Here is a 19,133-nt window from a genome sequence, read left to right on the forward strand (position 1 = left end):
ATGACTGTTCCTATTTGTAGGGGTCGTCCAATAACATACTGTAGCACCATCTGTAGACAGTAGACAATACACAAGGCTACCGAGTCCAATAGCACAGTCTGTTCCTCCATACCGATCGATCTTACACAGTACATTTGGGCTGTCACAAGCTAAACTTAGGGAGGATGTAACCCCACTCCCTTAAATCTCAAGTACCATCTACATTTTCACCCCTGAATCCTGAAAACTACTTCACACAAATCTCAAAAGCATGTCAGAAAATGTATGTACACCAAAATGTTTTTTAAATGTTGAATCGGCGTACCAAAAAGATTATATTTGTGTCCAGAATACCCTCTATGTAGACCCCGCATACCAGAAGGGGGTTGGCAGCCTCCGTAGAAGGGTTAAAAGAAATTTAACAAGAGTTGAGTTTGGGACAGTCAGAAATTGTTGTATTGAAAACGTTTTGACTCAATGAATATTGACATGTGAAGCTCTAGCATTTTGAAAACAACAAGGAAACTTGGAACTGTGGATTGTCGTGAGTGGGTGTATATCATGACAGGGATGCAAGGAACGGGCTTCACACATTGCACACATGTGGAGATCTGAAACCCGACCTGTGTGACAAGCACACGCTTTAACCACTAGCGCACTGTCGCATCGCTTCTGAAGGTTTTATGGACTTACAAGATTCATTTTGAGAGACAGGTAAATGATAAGTCTGACTTCCTAGAAGACATATCTATATATCACCCATTGTTATGTCTTGTATCAAAATACATGAGAGGTCAACTCCCCAGAAAAACTTCTTGAAGTCAACTTATAGTTCTGATAATGTTACAGTGTAGAAAAATAGACTTAATATGAGGTCAATACCTATTTATGGACCAATAAAAATGGTCTCATGGTCCGAGGACAAATGTCATTACCTCACAAAATCTGAGGTCGATATATTTTGGAGGGGTCCAAAAAAGCAGGTATTGACATGAAATAAAGTCTATAATTGTTTTATCATATAATATAGAGACAAAAGCAGGTCAACCTATCAAACTGTATAAGCTACAATAACATCAGGAGGTTCTAACAGACAGAAACATCGAACTGTCTCAGGTTTCGGCAATACCATTTCCGGGTAATTTTGAGTAACTTGAGTAAATACCGTAAATTATCCATCCTTGAAAGGATTTCTTTCTTCTAGGCCCCAAAACATGACGGAAAGCTTTGCAGTATATAATAATACATATTAGTCCCCGCTGTATTCCACAGCCAAAATAATATCAAAATTCTGCAGACAATTTTTTGTAAATTCTGCACAAAATTCTGGCAAATCTTTAGCTTAGTTTTTGTGAATTTGTTTTGCACCTGTTTGATTTCTTGCAGGCATTTTTGTGATAAACTTATCCACAGCTAGTACAGCTTAATGAAGTGAATCTCGAGATCACTAGTGTAAACATAGTGACATGCACTTTCGGTAAGCAATAACACAAAATTCAACTTCCCTTCAAAAAGAAATAAATATTCGTTTACACATTTAAAAGCAGCTTTCCACTCACATTTTCAAATTCTGCAGTGTATTGGATTAATTCTGCAGCAGATAAATGCAACATTCTGCACAAGTTTTGCAGAAAAATTGTGATTTTCTGCAAGACAGATACATTTCTGCACAGAGTGCGCATTTCTGCAAAGTACTCAGCGACCTCGTAGTCGCAGAATACAGAAGGGGCTGACATATTGCCATATTACATTGTTCTTAAGAATGTGTATTCTAACAATCCACTTTGAGAATTGCTAATATCAATGTGAAAATATCACAAATATCATTCACTCCATATGGTCGCATTATTCATTTTATCAATTGTTTCAAGGAGACGGATTTGGGTTTGACCTTTTTTATGAAAACATAAAACATAAAACCAGCATGATTATCAAGAACATGAAAAGTTATCACATGGTATTCTGAGGTTTCAAATTGTCGCTGAATGTTAAACAATAACTTCATCATTAAGAAAATGAAAAGATCACATGTCCAAGTTTCATATGCGTTGTTTGACACTGACAATACCACATACACCGCATGGTGTCAAGAATACATCTTCAAGCTGAAGGTTTTATCGAATCGGAGCGGCAGGGCGCTGGAGAGTGCAGACACCTCCCAGTAGAGGCTCCTGGAGAGGAAGAGTTTGTACAGGAGTGCCCCAGCCAGGGACTGGCTCAGCAACACCCCCATCAGCACCAGCTGCAACACAAGGGAGGAGTCGTTTCTATACACACTGCCTTTTAGAAAGTGGTTAAGGCTTAAAAAAATAAAAGAGTTGGTTCTCAGGCAATAGTTTTTGAAAATAACGTGCAGGCCTGCGGGGTCTTTTTTTAAAAAAATTTGGATGTTCAAACTAGTATGTTACCAATAAACAGTTGTGTAATCAATAAACAATTGTGTACCATTAACCTGAGAAAATGCCTCCCTTCATAAATGTATTCCTTGATGAGCAAAATCCTGGAATACAGTATTTGACTACCGTCGAACTTGGAATAGGATTTTATTTATTTTTTTAAATTGAAATAAAAACGAAAACGTACAGCGAACTTTATGATGATGCGGTCGGTGCCTGAGTACCAAAACTATTATTTTTTTAGCCTAAATGTAACATATGTAATATTTGCGAGTCCTGTACAAATTCTGACGAAGGAGAGACAGAATTCCTTGGTATAACTTTAAGGTGAGGAGTATAAAATATATTTAAAAACTCTGTTTTCAAAATAACAACATGATTGCTGTATTCCTGGTGTAACAGGGTAGCAAGGAAAGTATTCATCGGTATAAACAATGTCAAGAGGTAATGAAAGCACTTCAAGCTTACCTTTGAGCGGAGGTATTCAGGAAATATCCACGTTATAGTCACAGTGGCCGGATAGCACAGGAACCACAACATGCAGGCCTGAAGTAAACAGTTGGGTTTACTGAGTGAACGAATGAGTTGAAATTAATGTTACTTAACAGTATTCCAGTTATATCACAGCATGTCAGTTTAATGTGGGAGGAAAGCCCCAAGTTAAGCCGGTCTTACGTCGTTTACAACGAACACGGCTGTAGTGCTGACATACATAAAAACATTATCAGGGTAACCGGGATTTGAACCCATGATCATACGTTTCTGATATACCTAAGGGACACAACTCCGTATAGTAAATTGTAGCACCTAAGACAACTGGATTTTACAGGATAAATATGGCAGCCAAAGAACAGTGGTAGCTCTCTGTTCTCCATTATGTAATGACAGAGATCAACGATGTTATCTACAGGGGTGATACACTAAGTGATACATGAATGATACGATACGCATCACAACATGATAACTGGATAATAAGCAAGTGATTGGGTATGGTTTCGAATATATAGCAATATTCAAGCAATATCAGAGGCCACCTGCAATAGACTTCCCTCATTGTACCTACTTGGGGAATCAAACCCAGGCCTTTGGCGTGACAGCGAACACTTTAACCATAAGGCTACCCCACTGCCCATAAAGCTGATATTGAAACAGTAATATTGTTTAAAAGTTGGTGGAGATATACCAAAAATGATGACAAGCAGTAGTCTGAAAAATTACACATGCACTGAAACTGTGTTTCTTGTAAACAATTGGAAGAAGATAAATTGATTGATAGGCATTACTTAGAAGTTGACGGATGACAAGGTAGACACAATTTTATGGATAACAACTTCTTTAATACTGTAAAAAGCGCCGTTTCAGAATAGATTCTTATACCGTTGTCAAGCAAGACTGAATGAGGGACATAGTACAGAATATATATCGTAGGTGGGGGATTAACAGTAGAGGATTAGCAGTAACAACAATTGCATACATGAGTGGGATAACATAGGTAGGTGTTGACAACAAGGGGATAAAACTGTCACAACACGATGGACAGAGAACACATAGGTGGAAGCCAATAGGGACATGAAGCCAATTGAACAGGATAAGTGATTATTGCTTGATGAGTTCATAGTAGGCGGGTGGGATGAAATAGCCTTGAACTGTGTTGATTGATGGCTTGTGGTGGCGAATGTGGACTGCTTCTGTTAGTTTTATTTTAGTGAAATCATGGAGGTTGTTGGAGAGGATTTGGACGTTGTCCCACTTGATGTTGTGATAAGGACAGTTGGGGATATGGTCTGAGATGGCTGTTTTACTGTTGGATTTACTGTTTACTCATGTATGCAATTGGAACAAGACTTACTTTTGTAAAAGTACTATAAAATTCCCGCTTTAATGTGCTTCTTTCAGCTTTAATCGTTGTGTAGAGATTCCAGCCAAACAAGCCGGCCAGCAGGATCCGCAGCACCACCAGGGCAGTCCCGGCCCGGCTCCGGTGGGCGTGGTACGTCCGCGTGTAGCTGTCGTTGTACTGCTCCCACAGAAACAAGCTGCCCTGAAACAACATGGGCACTGTCATACACATGCTTCCATTTGTGATCCAGTGCTGGCCCACTCACAACACAGGACATGTCGTTGTGGATGACACAGCTGTAATCTATTCTGATGAATTCATAAATTACATCAAACTTTTGAAAATAAGGGCAGTTGGGGTTCTTGAACTTGAGTTTGTTCCTTGAGTATTTGAATGAAGGGAGCCCCACATCTTTCATCTTAACTTGATGGTTACAGTCTGCGCTGAGTCTATTTGCCTGAACTATCTCGTAGCATCTTAGTGTAACGTTTCAGTGTCATCATAATGACAGATATTATTAGCTGAGTTTGTCTGTGAGAACTTCACCCCAAGAGGTATCATATAGGGAGTATAAAATCTGACTTTAGCGAGACTGGGACTCGACCAACCTGCAGGACGGCCAGAACAGCGACGACCTTGGCAGCAGGTTTCCGGCTGATGGCCTTGAGATGGGAGTAGCGGCAATGGGTGCTGGCCAGCGTCCACCCCAGGGACAAACTCAACAACATGTACAGCATGGCGAACTGAGACAGCACATCGAAAACTGAAAACAAACGTGTCTTCAACGTTTCAGGCATATCCTGTCTTCCTGTTTACCATATATCATTATTTCCTCCATATTGTTATTCACTGGTTGAAGCTGCAGTTAATGAATCATTGCATCCCCATCAATCTGGTTTACAGAAACACGAGCCTGGTATGATGCTGACAAACCTGCAAAGTGCTATAGTGGGGACAAAGTGCTATAGTGGGGACAAAGTGCTATAGTGGGGACAACTACTTTGAATAGCTGACAGTGAAGAGGACCCCAGTTGAAACTCTGAAAGTGCAGTTGTGATTGCAGCCAAAATACAGGAGTTATGGCAATGATGTAATAGACGTAGAGTATTCGCATGATTATAGGTTTCTGGCTTGCCCAAGGGATGCAACTCTGCACAGCAAGTGGCTGCGCCTTAAGACAACTGGGCCACTCATGCCTCCTGTTTGTCCAATAGTATCCTGTAAGATTCTCGACCATTTCACTGGGTAAATTGGCAGTAAAGTAGCTCTTCATTTCCGATAAAAATTGATGTATTTTCGGTAACATGTCTAGTTTCAACCTCGATTACAAAGTGTATTAGATATACATTTCCTGTGTTCTGGTATATTGGGCAAAGAAAATATTCCATTATTATTTGAATCATTTAATCTACACTGTGATTCATTCACAAATGATGTTTCCCTTCAAAACTGATTAACAAAACAGTAGAAATGTAGGAGTGATTTTTCTCTCATGTTATTATCTCCCCTGCATCCGTGACTGACTGACCGTGTTGAGTAATATTTACTTTAGACGCAGAAAATAGGATCTGCGTGTATAATGACAGTCAAACTATTCCGCCAATATATCACAATATGTATCACAATACACATACGTATACCGCAATATATATATATTGCAATTTATAAGATACCTACATATCTACGTGATAAATTGCAAAGAACAATGAAGATCGAAGCATGGTTTATTTCACGATAAAACATTGTTCTATCACGACGTCATTTCTAGAGATTCAAACAAATGCTCGCAACTTGATGGCATAAATGGGATGAGGATGAGTGTCTAGTGAGTTGTTCCCCACAGATGTAGCTGGGCAACGCAGGTAAATGTAATGGCCAAGTGATCGCACTCAAAAGTGGGAGAGATATAACAATCGGTATTGGGTGAAAAGATACAGATAATTGACCTGAAAATTGTGAGAATATCTGGGAAATACCAATGTACATAAAATGGACTTGTTTGACATTGCCGTCGTCGTATTGTATTGTTTTTTTTTAATGATAAACAACTCCCAACAACATTTTGGTCAATACACAGCCCCAGGTATAACTATGGTATTTTCATTGGTGTATAGCTATCAGTTGGGATATATATTGATAGCTGGATCACCCTGATATTGAATGAAGGAACAAAATGAAATGGAACACAGATCCTCGTAAACTCACATTCAGACAGAAGCTCCTTGAATGGCGAGCCAGTCCCATCATGGTGATACCTGACAACACACAGAAATTACCAACGGATTACCAAAACTACTTCTAAAGGAAACTACTTGATCTTGATCTTGACAAAAGAAAACCAACACAGAACAAGATATTCCCTCAATAAAACTCCCTCTTGGGTACTGACAGCAAAGCATACAGAAACAACAAGGCATATAAAATATCCACCCCAACATTATTGTGCTGTCTTTATTATGTCCATTCGGAACTGCCCATTATGTTCAGTTTTGGAAGATGAATCTTTTTGAAGGTTCAATGCAAAGGTGACTTCTATTTCCCTGATAACAGGACCAATAAACAAAATGACAAAGATGAAAGGGTCTTTCACATGTTTAATGCTTAGTTTTACATTATTGCATTGAATACTATGTACAAATACCTCTGAATCTAATTTTTAAATAAATCCCAATTTTGAACAAATTAACATTTTTCCCAATTTGCCTGCAAAGAGCATGTAGTTTGCAATTCCAGATTGTCAGTGAGATACAGGTTATCTCAACAAAGCCATAAACTTAGCAATTGATAATATATATCAACATAATTGGGAAAATTTTAATTCCAATTTGCTGCAGACCTGGGGTCGAATATCGGCCTCTGAGCAGGGTCTAGATAAATCCCTGGATGGCTAAAAGTTCTAAGTGTAAAGTATTGTGAAAGAGAATTCATGAAAACATCAGTCCACTTCAGAAAATTTGGCAGAATTAAATGTAAGCAGAAATGGCTACTGATTTAACCACTACATATATGCTTGAAAACTAAATGCAGCACAGCTGATGACTTACTTGGAGAGATGCAGAGTCATGAGAAATGACCCGACCGTCTGAAGACATATAGACACTGTGAGTAGTTGTATGACTAGCTGCATCGGCCCACCTTTACTCAACGTGGACCACAGCCGGGGTGCAAAAATACAGGCCAGCACAAAGTACGCTAGGGTCAACAGCTGGTAAAACCGCAGCAAACCTGAACAGATAGAAGCTCAATAAACTGCAACACTCAGAGCTCCGGATAAGCTGCATGTGTGCGTAAACTAGGTAAACAAACACAAATCAATGCAACCCAATTAAGTTTGAGCTGCATGCGAATAAATATGCATAAATTAAAAAAATTAATAGCTTAATGATGTGCTTAATTACTCAATGTAGTCGTTCAGATTGCATACCACTACTTATATACAGATGGTTTTTCATTATCGAATGCAGGCATCTCGCATACATGAACTCTACTTTGGCAATCTCCTTAAAATCACTACCGCTAAACAAAGATCTGAGGACATCCCGTTTGTGGGGTAACGTCAGAACAACTTTTCTGGAAATCGACATTAGCCAATCAGAAAGCAGCTTTCTCGAGCTTTGAGGCGCTTGTTTTAAACTGGCAACTTCCGTTCCCGGCTACAGTTTGAAATTTATTGATTCAACATTTGAAAACTTTGCCAAAACAATTTCTGGAATGTGTCATTGATGGCAGTTCTTCCCACAGGCTATGGAAAGTCTGTAACTGTTGTTCAGAGGACACCGTGTTAACTTTTTCAAGATTACATAAAAAGATAACATATTCCAACTGTTGCTTTTCCGATCTGATTGGTTGGATGAAATCCCGATCTGATGTGACCCAAATGGGATGACCTCAGATCTTTGTTTAGCTGTAGCGAGAACTAAGATCTGATTTTAATGAGATTGTGTACTTCAGTGAATAATGCAAAAAAGTGCCTTGTGTCTTTATTGTAACTCAGACATGTATCGCTGCGGTGAGCTTATGCAATATATGACACTCTTTGGGCATCACATGGACAGATGCAATTAGAAGTCAACAGCTTGTTTCAAGTGGAATTATTTTATATGATTCACTCTTTGGTATAAAAATACCCCATAGTGAATTAAACATAGTGAATACCCAAAGAAACCTATCAATACCCAAAGGGAATGATAACACAGGAGTGAATACATTCATGGCTCAAAACATTATCTTGAGCCCTTACTTTGACACATCAGGTACCTGAAGACAGGGTGACGTAACTGCTGGTCCTCTAGCCAGTGACCAGCAGAAATAACAGTGGGCTTGTTATAATTTGAGTGAGTGAGTGAGTGAGTGAGTGAGTGAGTGAGTGAGTGAGTGAGTGAGTGAGTGAGTGAGTGAGTGAGTGAGTGAGTGAGAGTGCCGTGAGTGAGTGAGTGAGTGAGTGAGTGAGTGAGTGGTTTATGCCACATTTAGCAATATTCCAGCAATATCACAGAGGGGGCACAAAATATAGGCTTTACACATTGTACCCATGTGAGGAGTGGAACCCTGGCCTTTGGCGTGAAAAGCGAACACTTTAATTACTAGGCTACCCCATTGTCTATTATCTATCATTCTTAGATTAATTAAAGTGATTGATACTGGTAGTTCTGACACACCAGTACTTCTGCGGAACTACATCAAATACAACAAATATTTGAGCTGATAGGTTTCAGAAACATGTTTTGGGGGATATTTTGGTGCTCCCTCACTCACCTGTCTCTTCATCACCAAAGTGTTCTGTGGGGTTGCCGAGGGAGTCCGGATTCAGCAGCTGAATCTCAAACTGTATGAAGTTGGGCTGTTCCACAAGTGGGGTTGGACGCCCGGGGTGGCACGTGTAGCTGTCGGCGTAGATGATGTGCCAGATGCGTGGACGGATGGAGTGGGCGACGGTGAAGTTGCCTGATGTCGTATTCAACTCATCTGAAATGAAACATGATGGAACGTGTGTGGAGGTGTAGAGAGGTGAAATGGGGTATAACATTGTGTTCAAGATTACTGCACTTATGTTGCGACATGCATGTATCATCTTCCCGAGGCAAGGGAGTTAACTGAATACAAAAGTCCAGTTTCCACTCATGCCGAACTAGGCTGGTATTATGGAGTTACACTTTGGCTGGACTAATGCGTCTATGCATAGTCAAATTAAAATCATTCAATGAAATCTAAATCCGATTCGTAAACTGTCATGAAGATTTCGGTCGATTGCTGGATTTGCAAAGCATGTGCACCGCCAACTCGTTGTCAAAAGATGTTTTCTAAATCTTTTATGTTTTTAATCAAGGTGCTCATGTGATTTGATGCACTTTGCGATGTAAGACCTGTTTTATAGCGATATAGATTTTGATTATCGATCAGATCGTCTTGAATGGGTGCTGCCATTTTGTTTGAAGCCAATGCAAGTGATACGAGAGGTGGAAGATGATTAGACATAACTCGTAATGGCCACAGGTGACGCTACAATCGAGCCAAGACATTTGAGCCTAGTTCGGCAAGGGTGGAAACTGGACCTTTAATGTAAGTTAACTCTCTTGCCTGGGGAGGATGTGCTTGCATGTGTGTGCCTGTGGTAGTTTGCACTACACTAGACTCTTGCCGGTTTAATGTGCTAGCACACTGAGATACCATGTTACAGTTTAACATGTATACCCCACTCAGAGACAGTATACTGATTCTGAGTCCTTGTTTTATCCCCTTAATGCCAAGCGGTAGGCAGGGTAATAACAAATACCATCTTTTAACATATATTGTCATAACATGGTTGGGGACTGAACCCCCGACCTTCCACACTCCGGGCAGACGCCTCCTACGGAAAGGATAGTCGCCTGTTCCGGCAAGTATGAATGCGGTTTTCTTGTGAATATCAATTTTCCTTGATACATGAAGTAAATTTCCAAGAGAAAACAAATGAGAACATTTGTAGAGAGTATTTAAATGTCCATGTGAAAATGTGGAAGTCATACACTTCGTAGTCAGTTTCCATAACAAACCTATTCTAGGGCGTGCCCTGAAGTTAATGGTACAGTAGTGAGTGACAAACGTTTTCGTTGTCTGTTAAGTAGATAGGCTGAAGCATCCATTTAGTGATGCTTAGCAGCTGTGCATCTGTTATATTTTACGATGATTGTTGATGCTGTATGATAATCATGATAATAATGGTGAAATGTTAAACCTGTGTGCTGCCAGAAAGTGTACCAAGTCTACATCTACAGGAACTCGTTATGTTAACTGTGATCAGTTTCAGTCAGATCTGTCGGTCAAGATTGTGTTGGTAAAATGACTCATCTGGCGACCAAAGACATTTTTGAGATTATTGCATACATTGTTGAATGAGTGAAAAGACCTTTCATCCAGACACTGTGAATCATTAAAACAATGAGAAATGTCTTCAAATGCCTTTTTTATGACTGACATCATGTTTGGGTACAATAAAACGACTGCTGTCCTAAGAACCTGTTTTTAGCCTATCTGCTTTTTTCAAATTTGATTTTGGTCCACCAATTGTGATTAAGCATGCCCTAATGATAAAAAATCTGCAAAGTCGCCATGAACGAGGGCATGTGGGGCCCAGTCATCAATGGCGCCATGATTCCCTGTGCAGAGCCTCGTTCCTCGGGCACATCACAAACCTATGATTGTGGGTTCGAATACTGGTTCATCCCGGTTGTGTTTCTACGTTTGTCAGCACCATACCTGTGCTTGTGGGGTTCACCAAAGAGGTAAACATGTCAGACCTGCATCACTTGCCGTGAAATAACTGAAATATTGGTCACAGTGGCGTTAAACCCAATTCACTCACTCAACAGTACAAAGCACTTGAAAGCTTAACAGCATCTATACTAAACTCACGCCAGATCCTAGCTTTGCCGAGTCTCCGTTCACAGTCAAGATCTTCCACAGCATCGTACCAGTCATCGCTGATGTACATGTACAGTGTGGGAGGTGCATTGCCGGTTGTGTTCGTCTGGAATGTGACCAGCGCATTCCCTGAAAAACACAACCAATCAATGTAGGACAGAAAATATTGATACAACTCAGCAAAACCATTAAATTGTTGTTTGTTTGTTGTTTAACACTGCACTCAGCAATATTCCAGCTATATGACGGTGGTCTGTAAATAATCGAATCTGGACCAGACAATCCAGTGAGTGACATCATGAGCATCGATCCACAAAACTGGGATATGATAACATGCATCAACCAAGTCAGCGAGCCTGACCACCTGATTTCATTAGTCGCCTCTTACGACAAGCTGGTCTTCTCTTACGGCAAGCATGGGTTGCTGAAGACCTTTTCTACCCTGGATCTTCACGAGTCAAATTGTTGTGACTGAAACAAAGTATAGACTTTTTATGTAAACTGGTAAAAAGATTAACTTGCTTTCACTTTTTTATTCTCACAATTTTAATATATACCGTACTCGATGTGAGTGAGTGAGTGAGTTGAGCTTAACGCCGCTTTTAACAGTATTCCAGTTATATCGCGGCATGTCAGGTTAATGTGGGAGGAAAGCCCTAAGTGATGCAGGTCTCAGACGTTTACCACTTCGGTGAAACCCACGAGCACGGGTATGGTGCTGACAAACCTAGAAACATAATCGGGGCGAACCGGGATTCGAACCCACAATCATAGGTTTCTGGCGTGGCCAAGGGACGCAACTCTGCACAGCGAATCGCGGCCCCTTAGACGACTGGGTCACCCGTGCCCCCCCGTAATAAGCGCCCAGCTCTAGCAAATATATTGGCTAGAGAACATCCAAATTAGCACCCCTTTCAATTGATCAATGTACACAAGACTTATTTATTCATGTATAATACACACTCGTGTGTTATATGCACAATTAGTTACGGGCAATTAAATTCTGGAAAAATATATCTGTCACGTATAATACCGTATTCGACATAATAAGCGCCCAGGGCGCTCTCAAAATTAGAAATAGGGGGCTCTTATTAGAATATTATTTTGTTGAGAAAAACAGAGTTGAAAGATAAATTTCGTGGTTTTTACAGTCTGAAGTATTTATGTACGACAGATATAATATATATAATCCAGAATTTATTAGCCCATAACTAAGGGTGCATATTACACACGTGTGCATATTATACGCGAATGAATAAGTCTTGTGTACATTGATCAATCGGAAGAGATGCTAATTGGGATTGTTCGCCAGCCAAAATATTAGCAAATGTCGCCGTGGGCGCTTATTAGAGCGGGGCGCTTATTACGTCGAATACGGTAGGCACAGACTTTTCTTTTGTATCATTTCAAGCTGTCGGCATAAACCACGAAATTTATGATCTTTCAACTCTTTCACCAAAATTATATTCTAATAAGAGCCCCCTATTTCTAATTTTGAGAGCGCCCTGGGCGCTTATTACGTCGAATACGGAAGTTGAGGTTGTGTCAAATTCCCAAGAACAAACCAAATAGTGAGATTGCATCACTTTCTATTTTTGTCTTCAAATTTAGAAACAAGACATGAAAAGGTTAATATAAACTCTATGTGAAAACAAAAGATTGTTTGACTGAAGTGATTTTGTAAGAGCAAGTTGTGATTTCATAAAACCACCATCTTTTTCTGCCTGTTGACTTTGACACCTTGAACAGCTAATTGTGTCCAAGGTTGAACAGTGAGACAGCAACAATCCAATAATGCAGCGAATATTTAGGAAGGTTGGGGCATGGTGAGGATGATAGAATTAGGGGGGACAAGTCAAACTTTACTACCCTGGTACCCAAACCCCTATTACATGACCCTACCCAGATACACACTGTAGATCTCAAGGGATAGATACAAAATGTCCAATTTTGAATTAATTGATTGAGCCCCAACAAAAAGTATTTTGATACACTATAAAACGATCTGGTCATGCAAATACTGTTCAAAGTTTTATCTGTATTCAAACACATGAAAATCAGAAGAAATGTGTGAATTGTCAGAAAGAAATGTGAACATTATATAGTGACTTGTAGTGCAAACATGGAGTTCTAAAACTTTTCTGTCATTTGAAGTGCAAACATGGAGTTCTAGAAATTTTCTGTCATTAATCAACATGTCATGTGACTAACCACGGGTCAGGGCAGTCCTGTCGGTACCCGGGTCATACTCAGAACCCATCCAACGTGAGTTACCCATCCCAGCCCAGATGGAATATAGAATGAACTTTAACTGAAAAGATGTGCATGATCACATATTACAAGTATCCATGGCAGGATCATTGACATATGTCTTTGACATGATCATGTCAACTGTTCTAATTAATTCCTTCTTATGTAGGAATCGAATCAATCACCAAAATGAGTCCATTGGCTCCTAGTTTCACAAAATGAAAGTTAGATGTACAGCAAACAATATTTTGGGGGGAAGACTTCTGCACGTACCACCCACACCCCACACCCCCACACACACACCCAAAAAAGTATATAATTAAAAGGATTGAGCTCCAATAAATACATATATATAAGTTTAAGGGCCGAATTTCCCTCGAAATGAACGCTAATTAACGTTTACTCTTTTTTTCAGTTAAAACATGAATCCTGATATTTAAATTCATTCAACAAATCTGGAAGCCTTTTCAATATGTTTGCTTGAATCCCGAATCTTGATTAGTTGGATATCTCAAGGAGGATATTACCATGGAAACAGAATGTCGTAATGTATTGTCCAATTTCTGATTTGGCTACGAGGGTGCTGAAAACTCCGTTGACAGTTTTGGCAGTTAACACGTGAATCTTCACACATGTTAGAATCAAGACGCATGAAACATAATCAAAGTTCATCATATAATTTGATTACGGCTCCGTGTTCCTGTTATCTTAGTTAATTCCACCAAAGTCAGGCTAAAACGTTTCATCTGTGACGTTTACTTCTTGAGTTCAAGTTTGATGTTGACATCTTGCATCTTACGTGTGAGATGTCGTAAATGACACGTGCATCGATTTTCTTAATTGAGGATTGTAAACGTCAGCCTTAACAATTTTAATAAATAAGTTAAGTTTCTGTAATTTTTATACTCAGGGTAGTTACAAAGCTTCTTATTTGTTCAAAACCATATGTCACAAATATTGAAAACCGGTCGTAACAAAGCCCATATGCGGCAACACGAAGGGAAACAACTCTGTCCAATTTGTTTTGAGGCTTGTCAAAGGTTGTTTAAATAGGAAAATATTTGATTTATTAACAAAAGAGAAAAAAAACAGTCTGTATCAACATGTGATTTATCGTTAAGGTAATTAGATTCATCATATGTTAAAAAATCCAAGATGTGACACAAAAATTAGCAACAAAGCAAACATTTAGAATCAAGAGCTTCCGATCACAATATACATTGCACAAAGTCTATCCCTAACAGAGCCTCTTAAAAAAACGACCGTGAGAACTCTTCTTCCAGAGAGACGTAAAATTAACCTCTTCCGGTTGATAGATTTGCAGGGAAAGTCAACAGAGTGATATGGTATTAAATAGTTTTAGCTATTTGTAACTCAAAAGACGTGTATAGAAGTTTCCTTTTCACAAATGAACAATGGAAGACGCGCTAGCTGTAGACTCTATAACTATGTCCCTTCCATGCGAGCTCCTGAGAGGATGTTTAAAGTCTCCAGGAGTGATGGAGGCATGGGAGGGACTTTCTACCGATGGAACGGACAATCTTTACATCAAAACAAACATGAGAACAGTAGACAACACAGTCACTTTTGTCATGAGTGGCGTGAGCGTTATCTATGCCAAGCGTTCCATCAGATTCGCCATTAGTGAAGCAAAAAAGGTGGAATGCTTTTTTGAAGGACAGGAGAAAAGAGAGGAGGGGAACAAAAAATGCACACAGTTGATAGAAGACTGTCATGAATTTGATAATGATAAACCTGACAATGAGAATGTACTCAAACGTGAAAATGTCTCATTTGAACAGGTCACGGATGACATGACGCGTTCTCCAACTGAAAACATACATAATTTTCATCCTTTGAGTTCAGGCCATAACAGCAAGGAGCTTACCGCTGCAGACCTTCCAGGAACAGAAGAAGAAAAACCAAGGCCAAAGAAAAGAGGAAGGAAACCTAAGAAAAAGATTTCAGAATCAAATGAAGAAAGAGGGAGTTCCAGTATCCTACAAAGTCCTCAGCACACTCTTGAAACTCAGGAAGGAAAGAAAAGATACAGTTTAAGAGGTGTGAAACTTTCTTCTGCTGTTATGGAAGCTGTCCGTGGAAAGATAAATGTTGAAGATGAAGATGCTGATGATCTGGAAGAAGAGGACGATTCTGAAGACTACGTTGCCTTCAAGGGAGATGACTCCGAACCAACTGTTGTCATGGAAAATTTTGAGGGTGATTCTCTGGTGCATGCCAAAGAAAAGAGTAATGGGGAGTCCCAGACTGTTGATGAGGGAACAGAACCGGCCTCGGATGTTGAAAATAGTAAACTGAAATGGCAAGCTTCGAGACCCAGTATCTACAGACAAAAGAAAAAGTCAAATCTTCGAGGGTCCTTGAAAATGCTGAAGAAATTCAAAGATTCCTGCTTAGCTAAAGAGAAAAGTGTTGAGAGAAAGAAAATCCTTGCTGCAATGGGAAATGTTTATTCTAAGGAACGCAGAAAAAGGAATGTGCAAAAAACAGCAGTGTGCAAGTACTGTGAGAAAAGATTTTGTGATTTCACTGGTGTCGATACTCACGTTAAAAAATTCCATATGAATGAAAAAGATATTGAGGAATATTTACAAGAACTGGTGCCACTGAAACAAGTTACTTGTTCTGCCTGCAACATGACATTTGCCAGTCGATCTCAGTTCCAGATTCACGAGGACAGGGAGCATTCTCAGACAATGTCGCGGTGCACAATTTGTGGTAAAGTATTTAAGAATCTCCAGTTTCTGCGGAACCACATCAGAATGATACATCTGAATGATGAAACTCATTTATGTCATCTGTGTTCATCTGTGTTCAAGCAAGCGATCACACTCAAACAGCACATTGAAGAAGTGCATGAACAAAAACGTAACGTGACTTGTAAAGAATGTGGGAAAACGTTCTACCGGCAAGCACAGTTGAACCGACACTCACGAATACATGATACTGATGGAAAGAAGATAGTTTGTCAAGTATGCGGGAGACAATTCAACTTCGAATGCAATTTTCAAAGACATGTTAGAGTCGTCCATGCCCCTAGGACTGAGAAATTCCACTGTTCCTATTGCGGGAAAGGATTTAATCAGAAAGGTACAATGCATGCACATGTGTTAAAGATACATTTCAATTTGTGTCCATTTACATGTTCAATATGCAAAGTGAAATTCATGCGTTCGAAGCAGATAGAAGAACACATGGCCCACGTACATAACGATGTCGATTTCAAGGTTGTAAATCCACGAGAGAAGTCTTGCAAATATAACAAGCAGAACGAGGAGTTATTCAGTTGCCCGTATTGTCAGGATTGTTTTTGTTACAAAGCTCAGCTTGTTGAGCATGTGCAGACATCTCATTCTAATATTTTTCCTTACCAGTGTGAATATTGCAAACATGGTTTCTTTGAGAAGGTATTTCTTGCTCGACATTTGGCAAAGGCACATGATATTGTTCCGGAAACGGGGGATCTGCAGCTTGTAGAAGTTCATTCGGCTGACAAGCACATGACAGTTGTTCCTGTCAATCAAGCAGTTGACATGATTGATATTGACAAGAGTTCCGATATCAACAACGATTTACAGGATGCTGTTCTGACAGTTGTTCCATCTGAGCATGGTCACACTGAAATGGACGCCGTGTCTCAAGAGGAAGACATTTCAACAGCCGCCTCAGTGCTGGTGGAGATTTCAAATGAAGACAACACAATACATTATGTGATCCAGGGCGGGGAGAACATGGACATGGAGTCGTCCAACGCTGTCGTACACGACATTGCCAGTCTACTGTTGGCAGCTGAGCAGTCCTTGCAAGAAAACTCGGGCTCTGTTACCTTGACAACTGTTGATGGGTCTAATGCTGTTGCTATGGAAACAAGCGAAGTTATGGATGCGGAAACTCCGAGTGTTATTACCATCACAAACAGAGCCAGTGAGGAGATGGGATTGGATGCTGCAGAGCATGCTTCTAATCAAGTGGCAGTGGACAGCAATATGGACGAAATTACTGTTATTATGAAGGAGTGAATGGAACCAATGCGGCTGTTGTCATGGCAACAGATCGCAACATTGTCAAGACTTGCATACGAACAGTGTTAGTTCATTTATGTAAAATGTTTCTACATTTCTGTTTATGCTAGAGTAGAAGTAGTATTTATTCTAAAGAGGTCACTAAGATTAAATTTAGTCTCAGGGTGTCAAGTCTAATAATATTTAAAACCATATGTGCATGACTATTTCTTAGTTCTATTCTGACTAGTTTACCATTCTGTATTGATTGGAAACACTGCTTAGTCACCATATTTAAATATTTAAAACTTTGTTCACCTGCATGGGATAATTCAGGAAACTTTGGAGTTGCTCAGATACCATGTTTATTAATGAGTCAGTTTGACTGCGTTTGACTGCGTTTGACTGTGCAATACTATGAGGTGTTATCCTGAAGTATGAAGACTTATGCAACTTTATTTAACATTAAACATTAACAAATCACCAAACATTTTGTGTTCATTTCTGATAGTTTCTCCTTACTGAACAGTTAACAAGTCTGCTCCAACACATTGAAACATTTTGAAATATTAATACCTGTATTGGTTAAACTTATGATTTATCATGTTTATGATAAACACAGTGCATTGCAATAATCCTGTACGAATTGAGTTGTTACCCCGTGCCTGCTTACTGTTTTAACTGTTGAACCCGTACATCAGTATTGGCAAGGGTACAGACCATTTGGTATAACTGTTACATGGTGTAACCAACTGGCATATAACTGTTACATTGTGTAACCAACTGGCATATAACTGTTACATTGTGTTACCAACTGGTATATAACTGTTACATTGTGTTACCAACTGGCATATAACTGTTACATTGTGTAACCAACTGGCATATAACTGTTACATTGTGTTACCAACTGGTATATAACTGTTACATTGTGTTACCAACTGGCATATAACTGTTACATTGTGTAACCAACTGGTATAACTCACATGTATAATCAACTTGGATATAACTCACACAATGTAACCAACTTGGATATAACTCACACAATGTAACAAACTTAGATATAACACACAATGAAGCCAACTTGGATATAACACACAATGTAACCATCATACAGTGTAACTGCGGTGTATATAACAGTCATACAGTGTAACCAACTAGGATGTGACTGTCATACAGTGTAACCAACAAGGTTATAACAGTTATACAGTGTAACCAACTAGGATATGACTGTCATACAGTGTAACCAACATGGATATAACTGTCATACAGTGTAACCAACTAGGATATAACTGTTATACAGTGTAACCAACTAGGATATAACAGTCATACAGTTTAACCAACTAGGATATAACTCATACAGTGTAACCAACTTGGATATAACTCACACAATGTAACCAACTTGGATATAACTCACACAATGTAACCAACTTGGATATAACTCACACAATGTAACAAACTTAGATATAACTCACACGATGTAACCAACTTGGATATACTTCACACAATGTAACCAACTTAGATATAACTCACACGGTGTAACCAATTTGGATATAACACACAATGTAACCATCATACAGTGTAACTGACGTGGATATAACTGTTATACAGTGTAACCAACTAGGATATAACTGTCATACAGTGTAACCAACTAGGATATAACTCTCATACAGTGTAACCAACTAGGATATAACTCTCATACAGTGTAACCAACTAGGATATAACTCTCATACAGTGTAACCAACTAGG

The 19,133-nt window shown here is 39.4% G+C and overlaps 2 protein-coding genes across 2 annotated transcripts; one reads left to right on the forward strand and one right to left on the reverse strand.

Annotated features, from left to right (window-relative positions):
• Positions 1-1,174: 1,174 nt before the first annotated feature.
• On the reverse strand, positions 1,175-14,158 carry LOC139447480 (integral membrane protein GPR180-like). Its single transcript, XM_071228876.1, has 9 exons — positions 13,893-14,158; positions 11,107-11,244; positions 8,971-9,180; positions 7,260-7,440; positions 6,421-6,470; positions 4,824-4,978; positions 4,225-4,416; positions 2,844-2,921; positions 1,175-2,221 (listed from the first exon to the last, which is right to left on the reverse strand). Exons 1-9 carry the CDS (start codon positions 14,038-14,040, stop codon positions 2,066-2,068), a joined length of 1,308 nt encoding a protein of 435 aa, XP_071084977.1. The 5' UTR covers positions 14,041-14,158; the 3' UTR covers positions 1,175-2,065.
• A 527-nt stretch (positions 14,159-14,685) lies between these two features.
• LOC139447631 (zinc finger protein 37-like) lies at positions 14,686-17,801 on the forward strand. The gene has a single exon (XM_071229043.1). The coding sequence runs from the start codon at positions 14,781-14,783 to the stop codon at positions 17,403-17,405; it is 2,625 nt and encodes an 874-aa protein (XP_071085144.1). The 5' UTR covers positions 14,686-14,780; the 3' UTR covers positions 17,406-17,801.
• Positions 17,802-19,133: the final 1,332 nt, after the last annotated feature.

The sequence above is a fragment of the Haliotis cracherodii genome, unplaced genomic scaffold (genome assembly GCF_022045235.1).
Source record: "Haliotis cracherodii isolate W230 unplaced genomic scaffold, xgHalCrac1.p SCAF_7, whole genome shotgun sequence".
Classification (NCBI taxonomy): domain Eukaryota; kingdom Metazoa; phylum Mollusca; class Gastropoda; order Lepetellida; family Haliotidae; genus Haliotis; species Haliotis cracherodii.

What these genes read in the sequence shown, in the direction of transcription:
- LOC139447480 (XM_071228876.1), bottom strand. Translation starts at nt 14,040, where the DNA reads ATGATGAACTTTGATTATGTTTCATGCGTCTTGATTCTAACATGTGTG. An exon ending in CTTTGGTGATGAAGAGACAG is followed by an intron (nt 7,441 to 8,970) that starts GTGAGTGAGGGA and finishes CTATCTGTTCAG; the next exon opens with GTTTGCTGCGGTTTTACCAG. An exon ending in ATGACTCTGCATCTCTCCAA is followed by an intron (nt 6,471 to 7,259) that starts GTAAGTCATCAG and finishes GTGTGTTGTCAG; the next exon opens with GTATCACCATGATGGGACTG.
- LOC139447631 (XM_071229043.1), top strand. Translation starts at nt 14,781, where the DNA reads ATGGAAGACGCGCTAGCTGTAGACTCTATAACTATGTCCCTTCCATGC.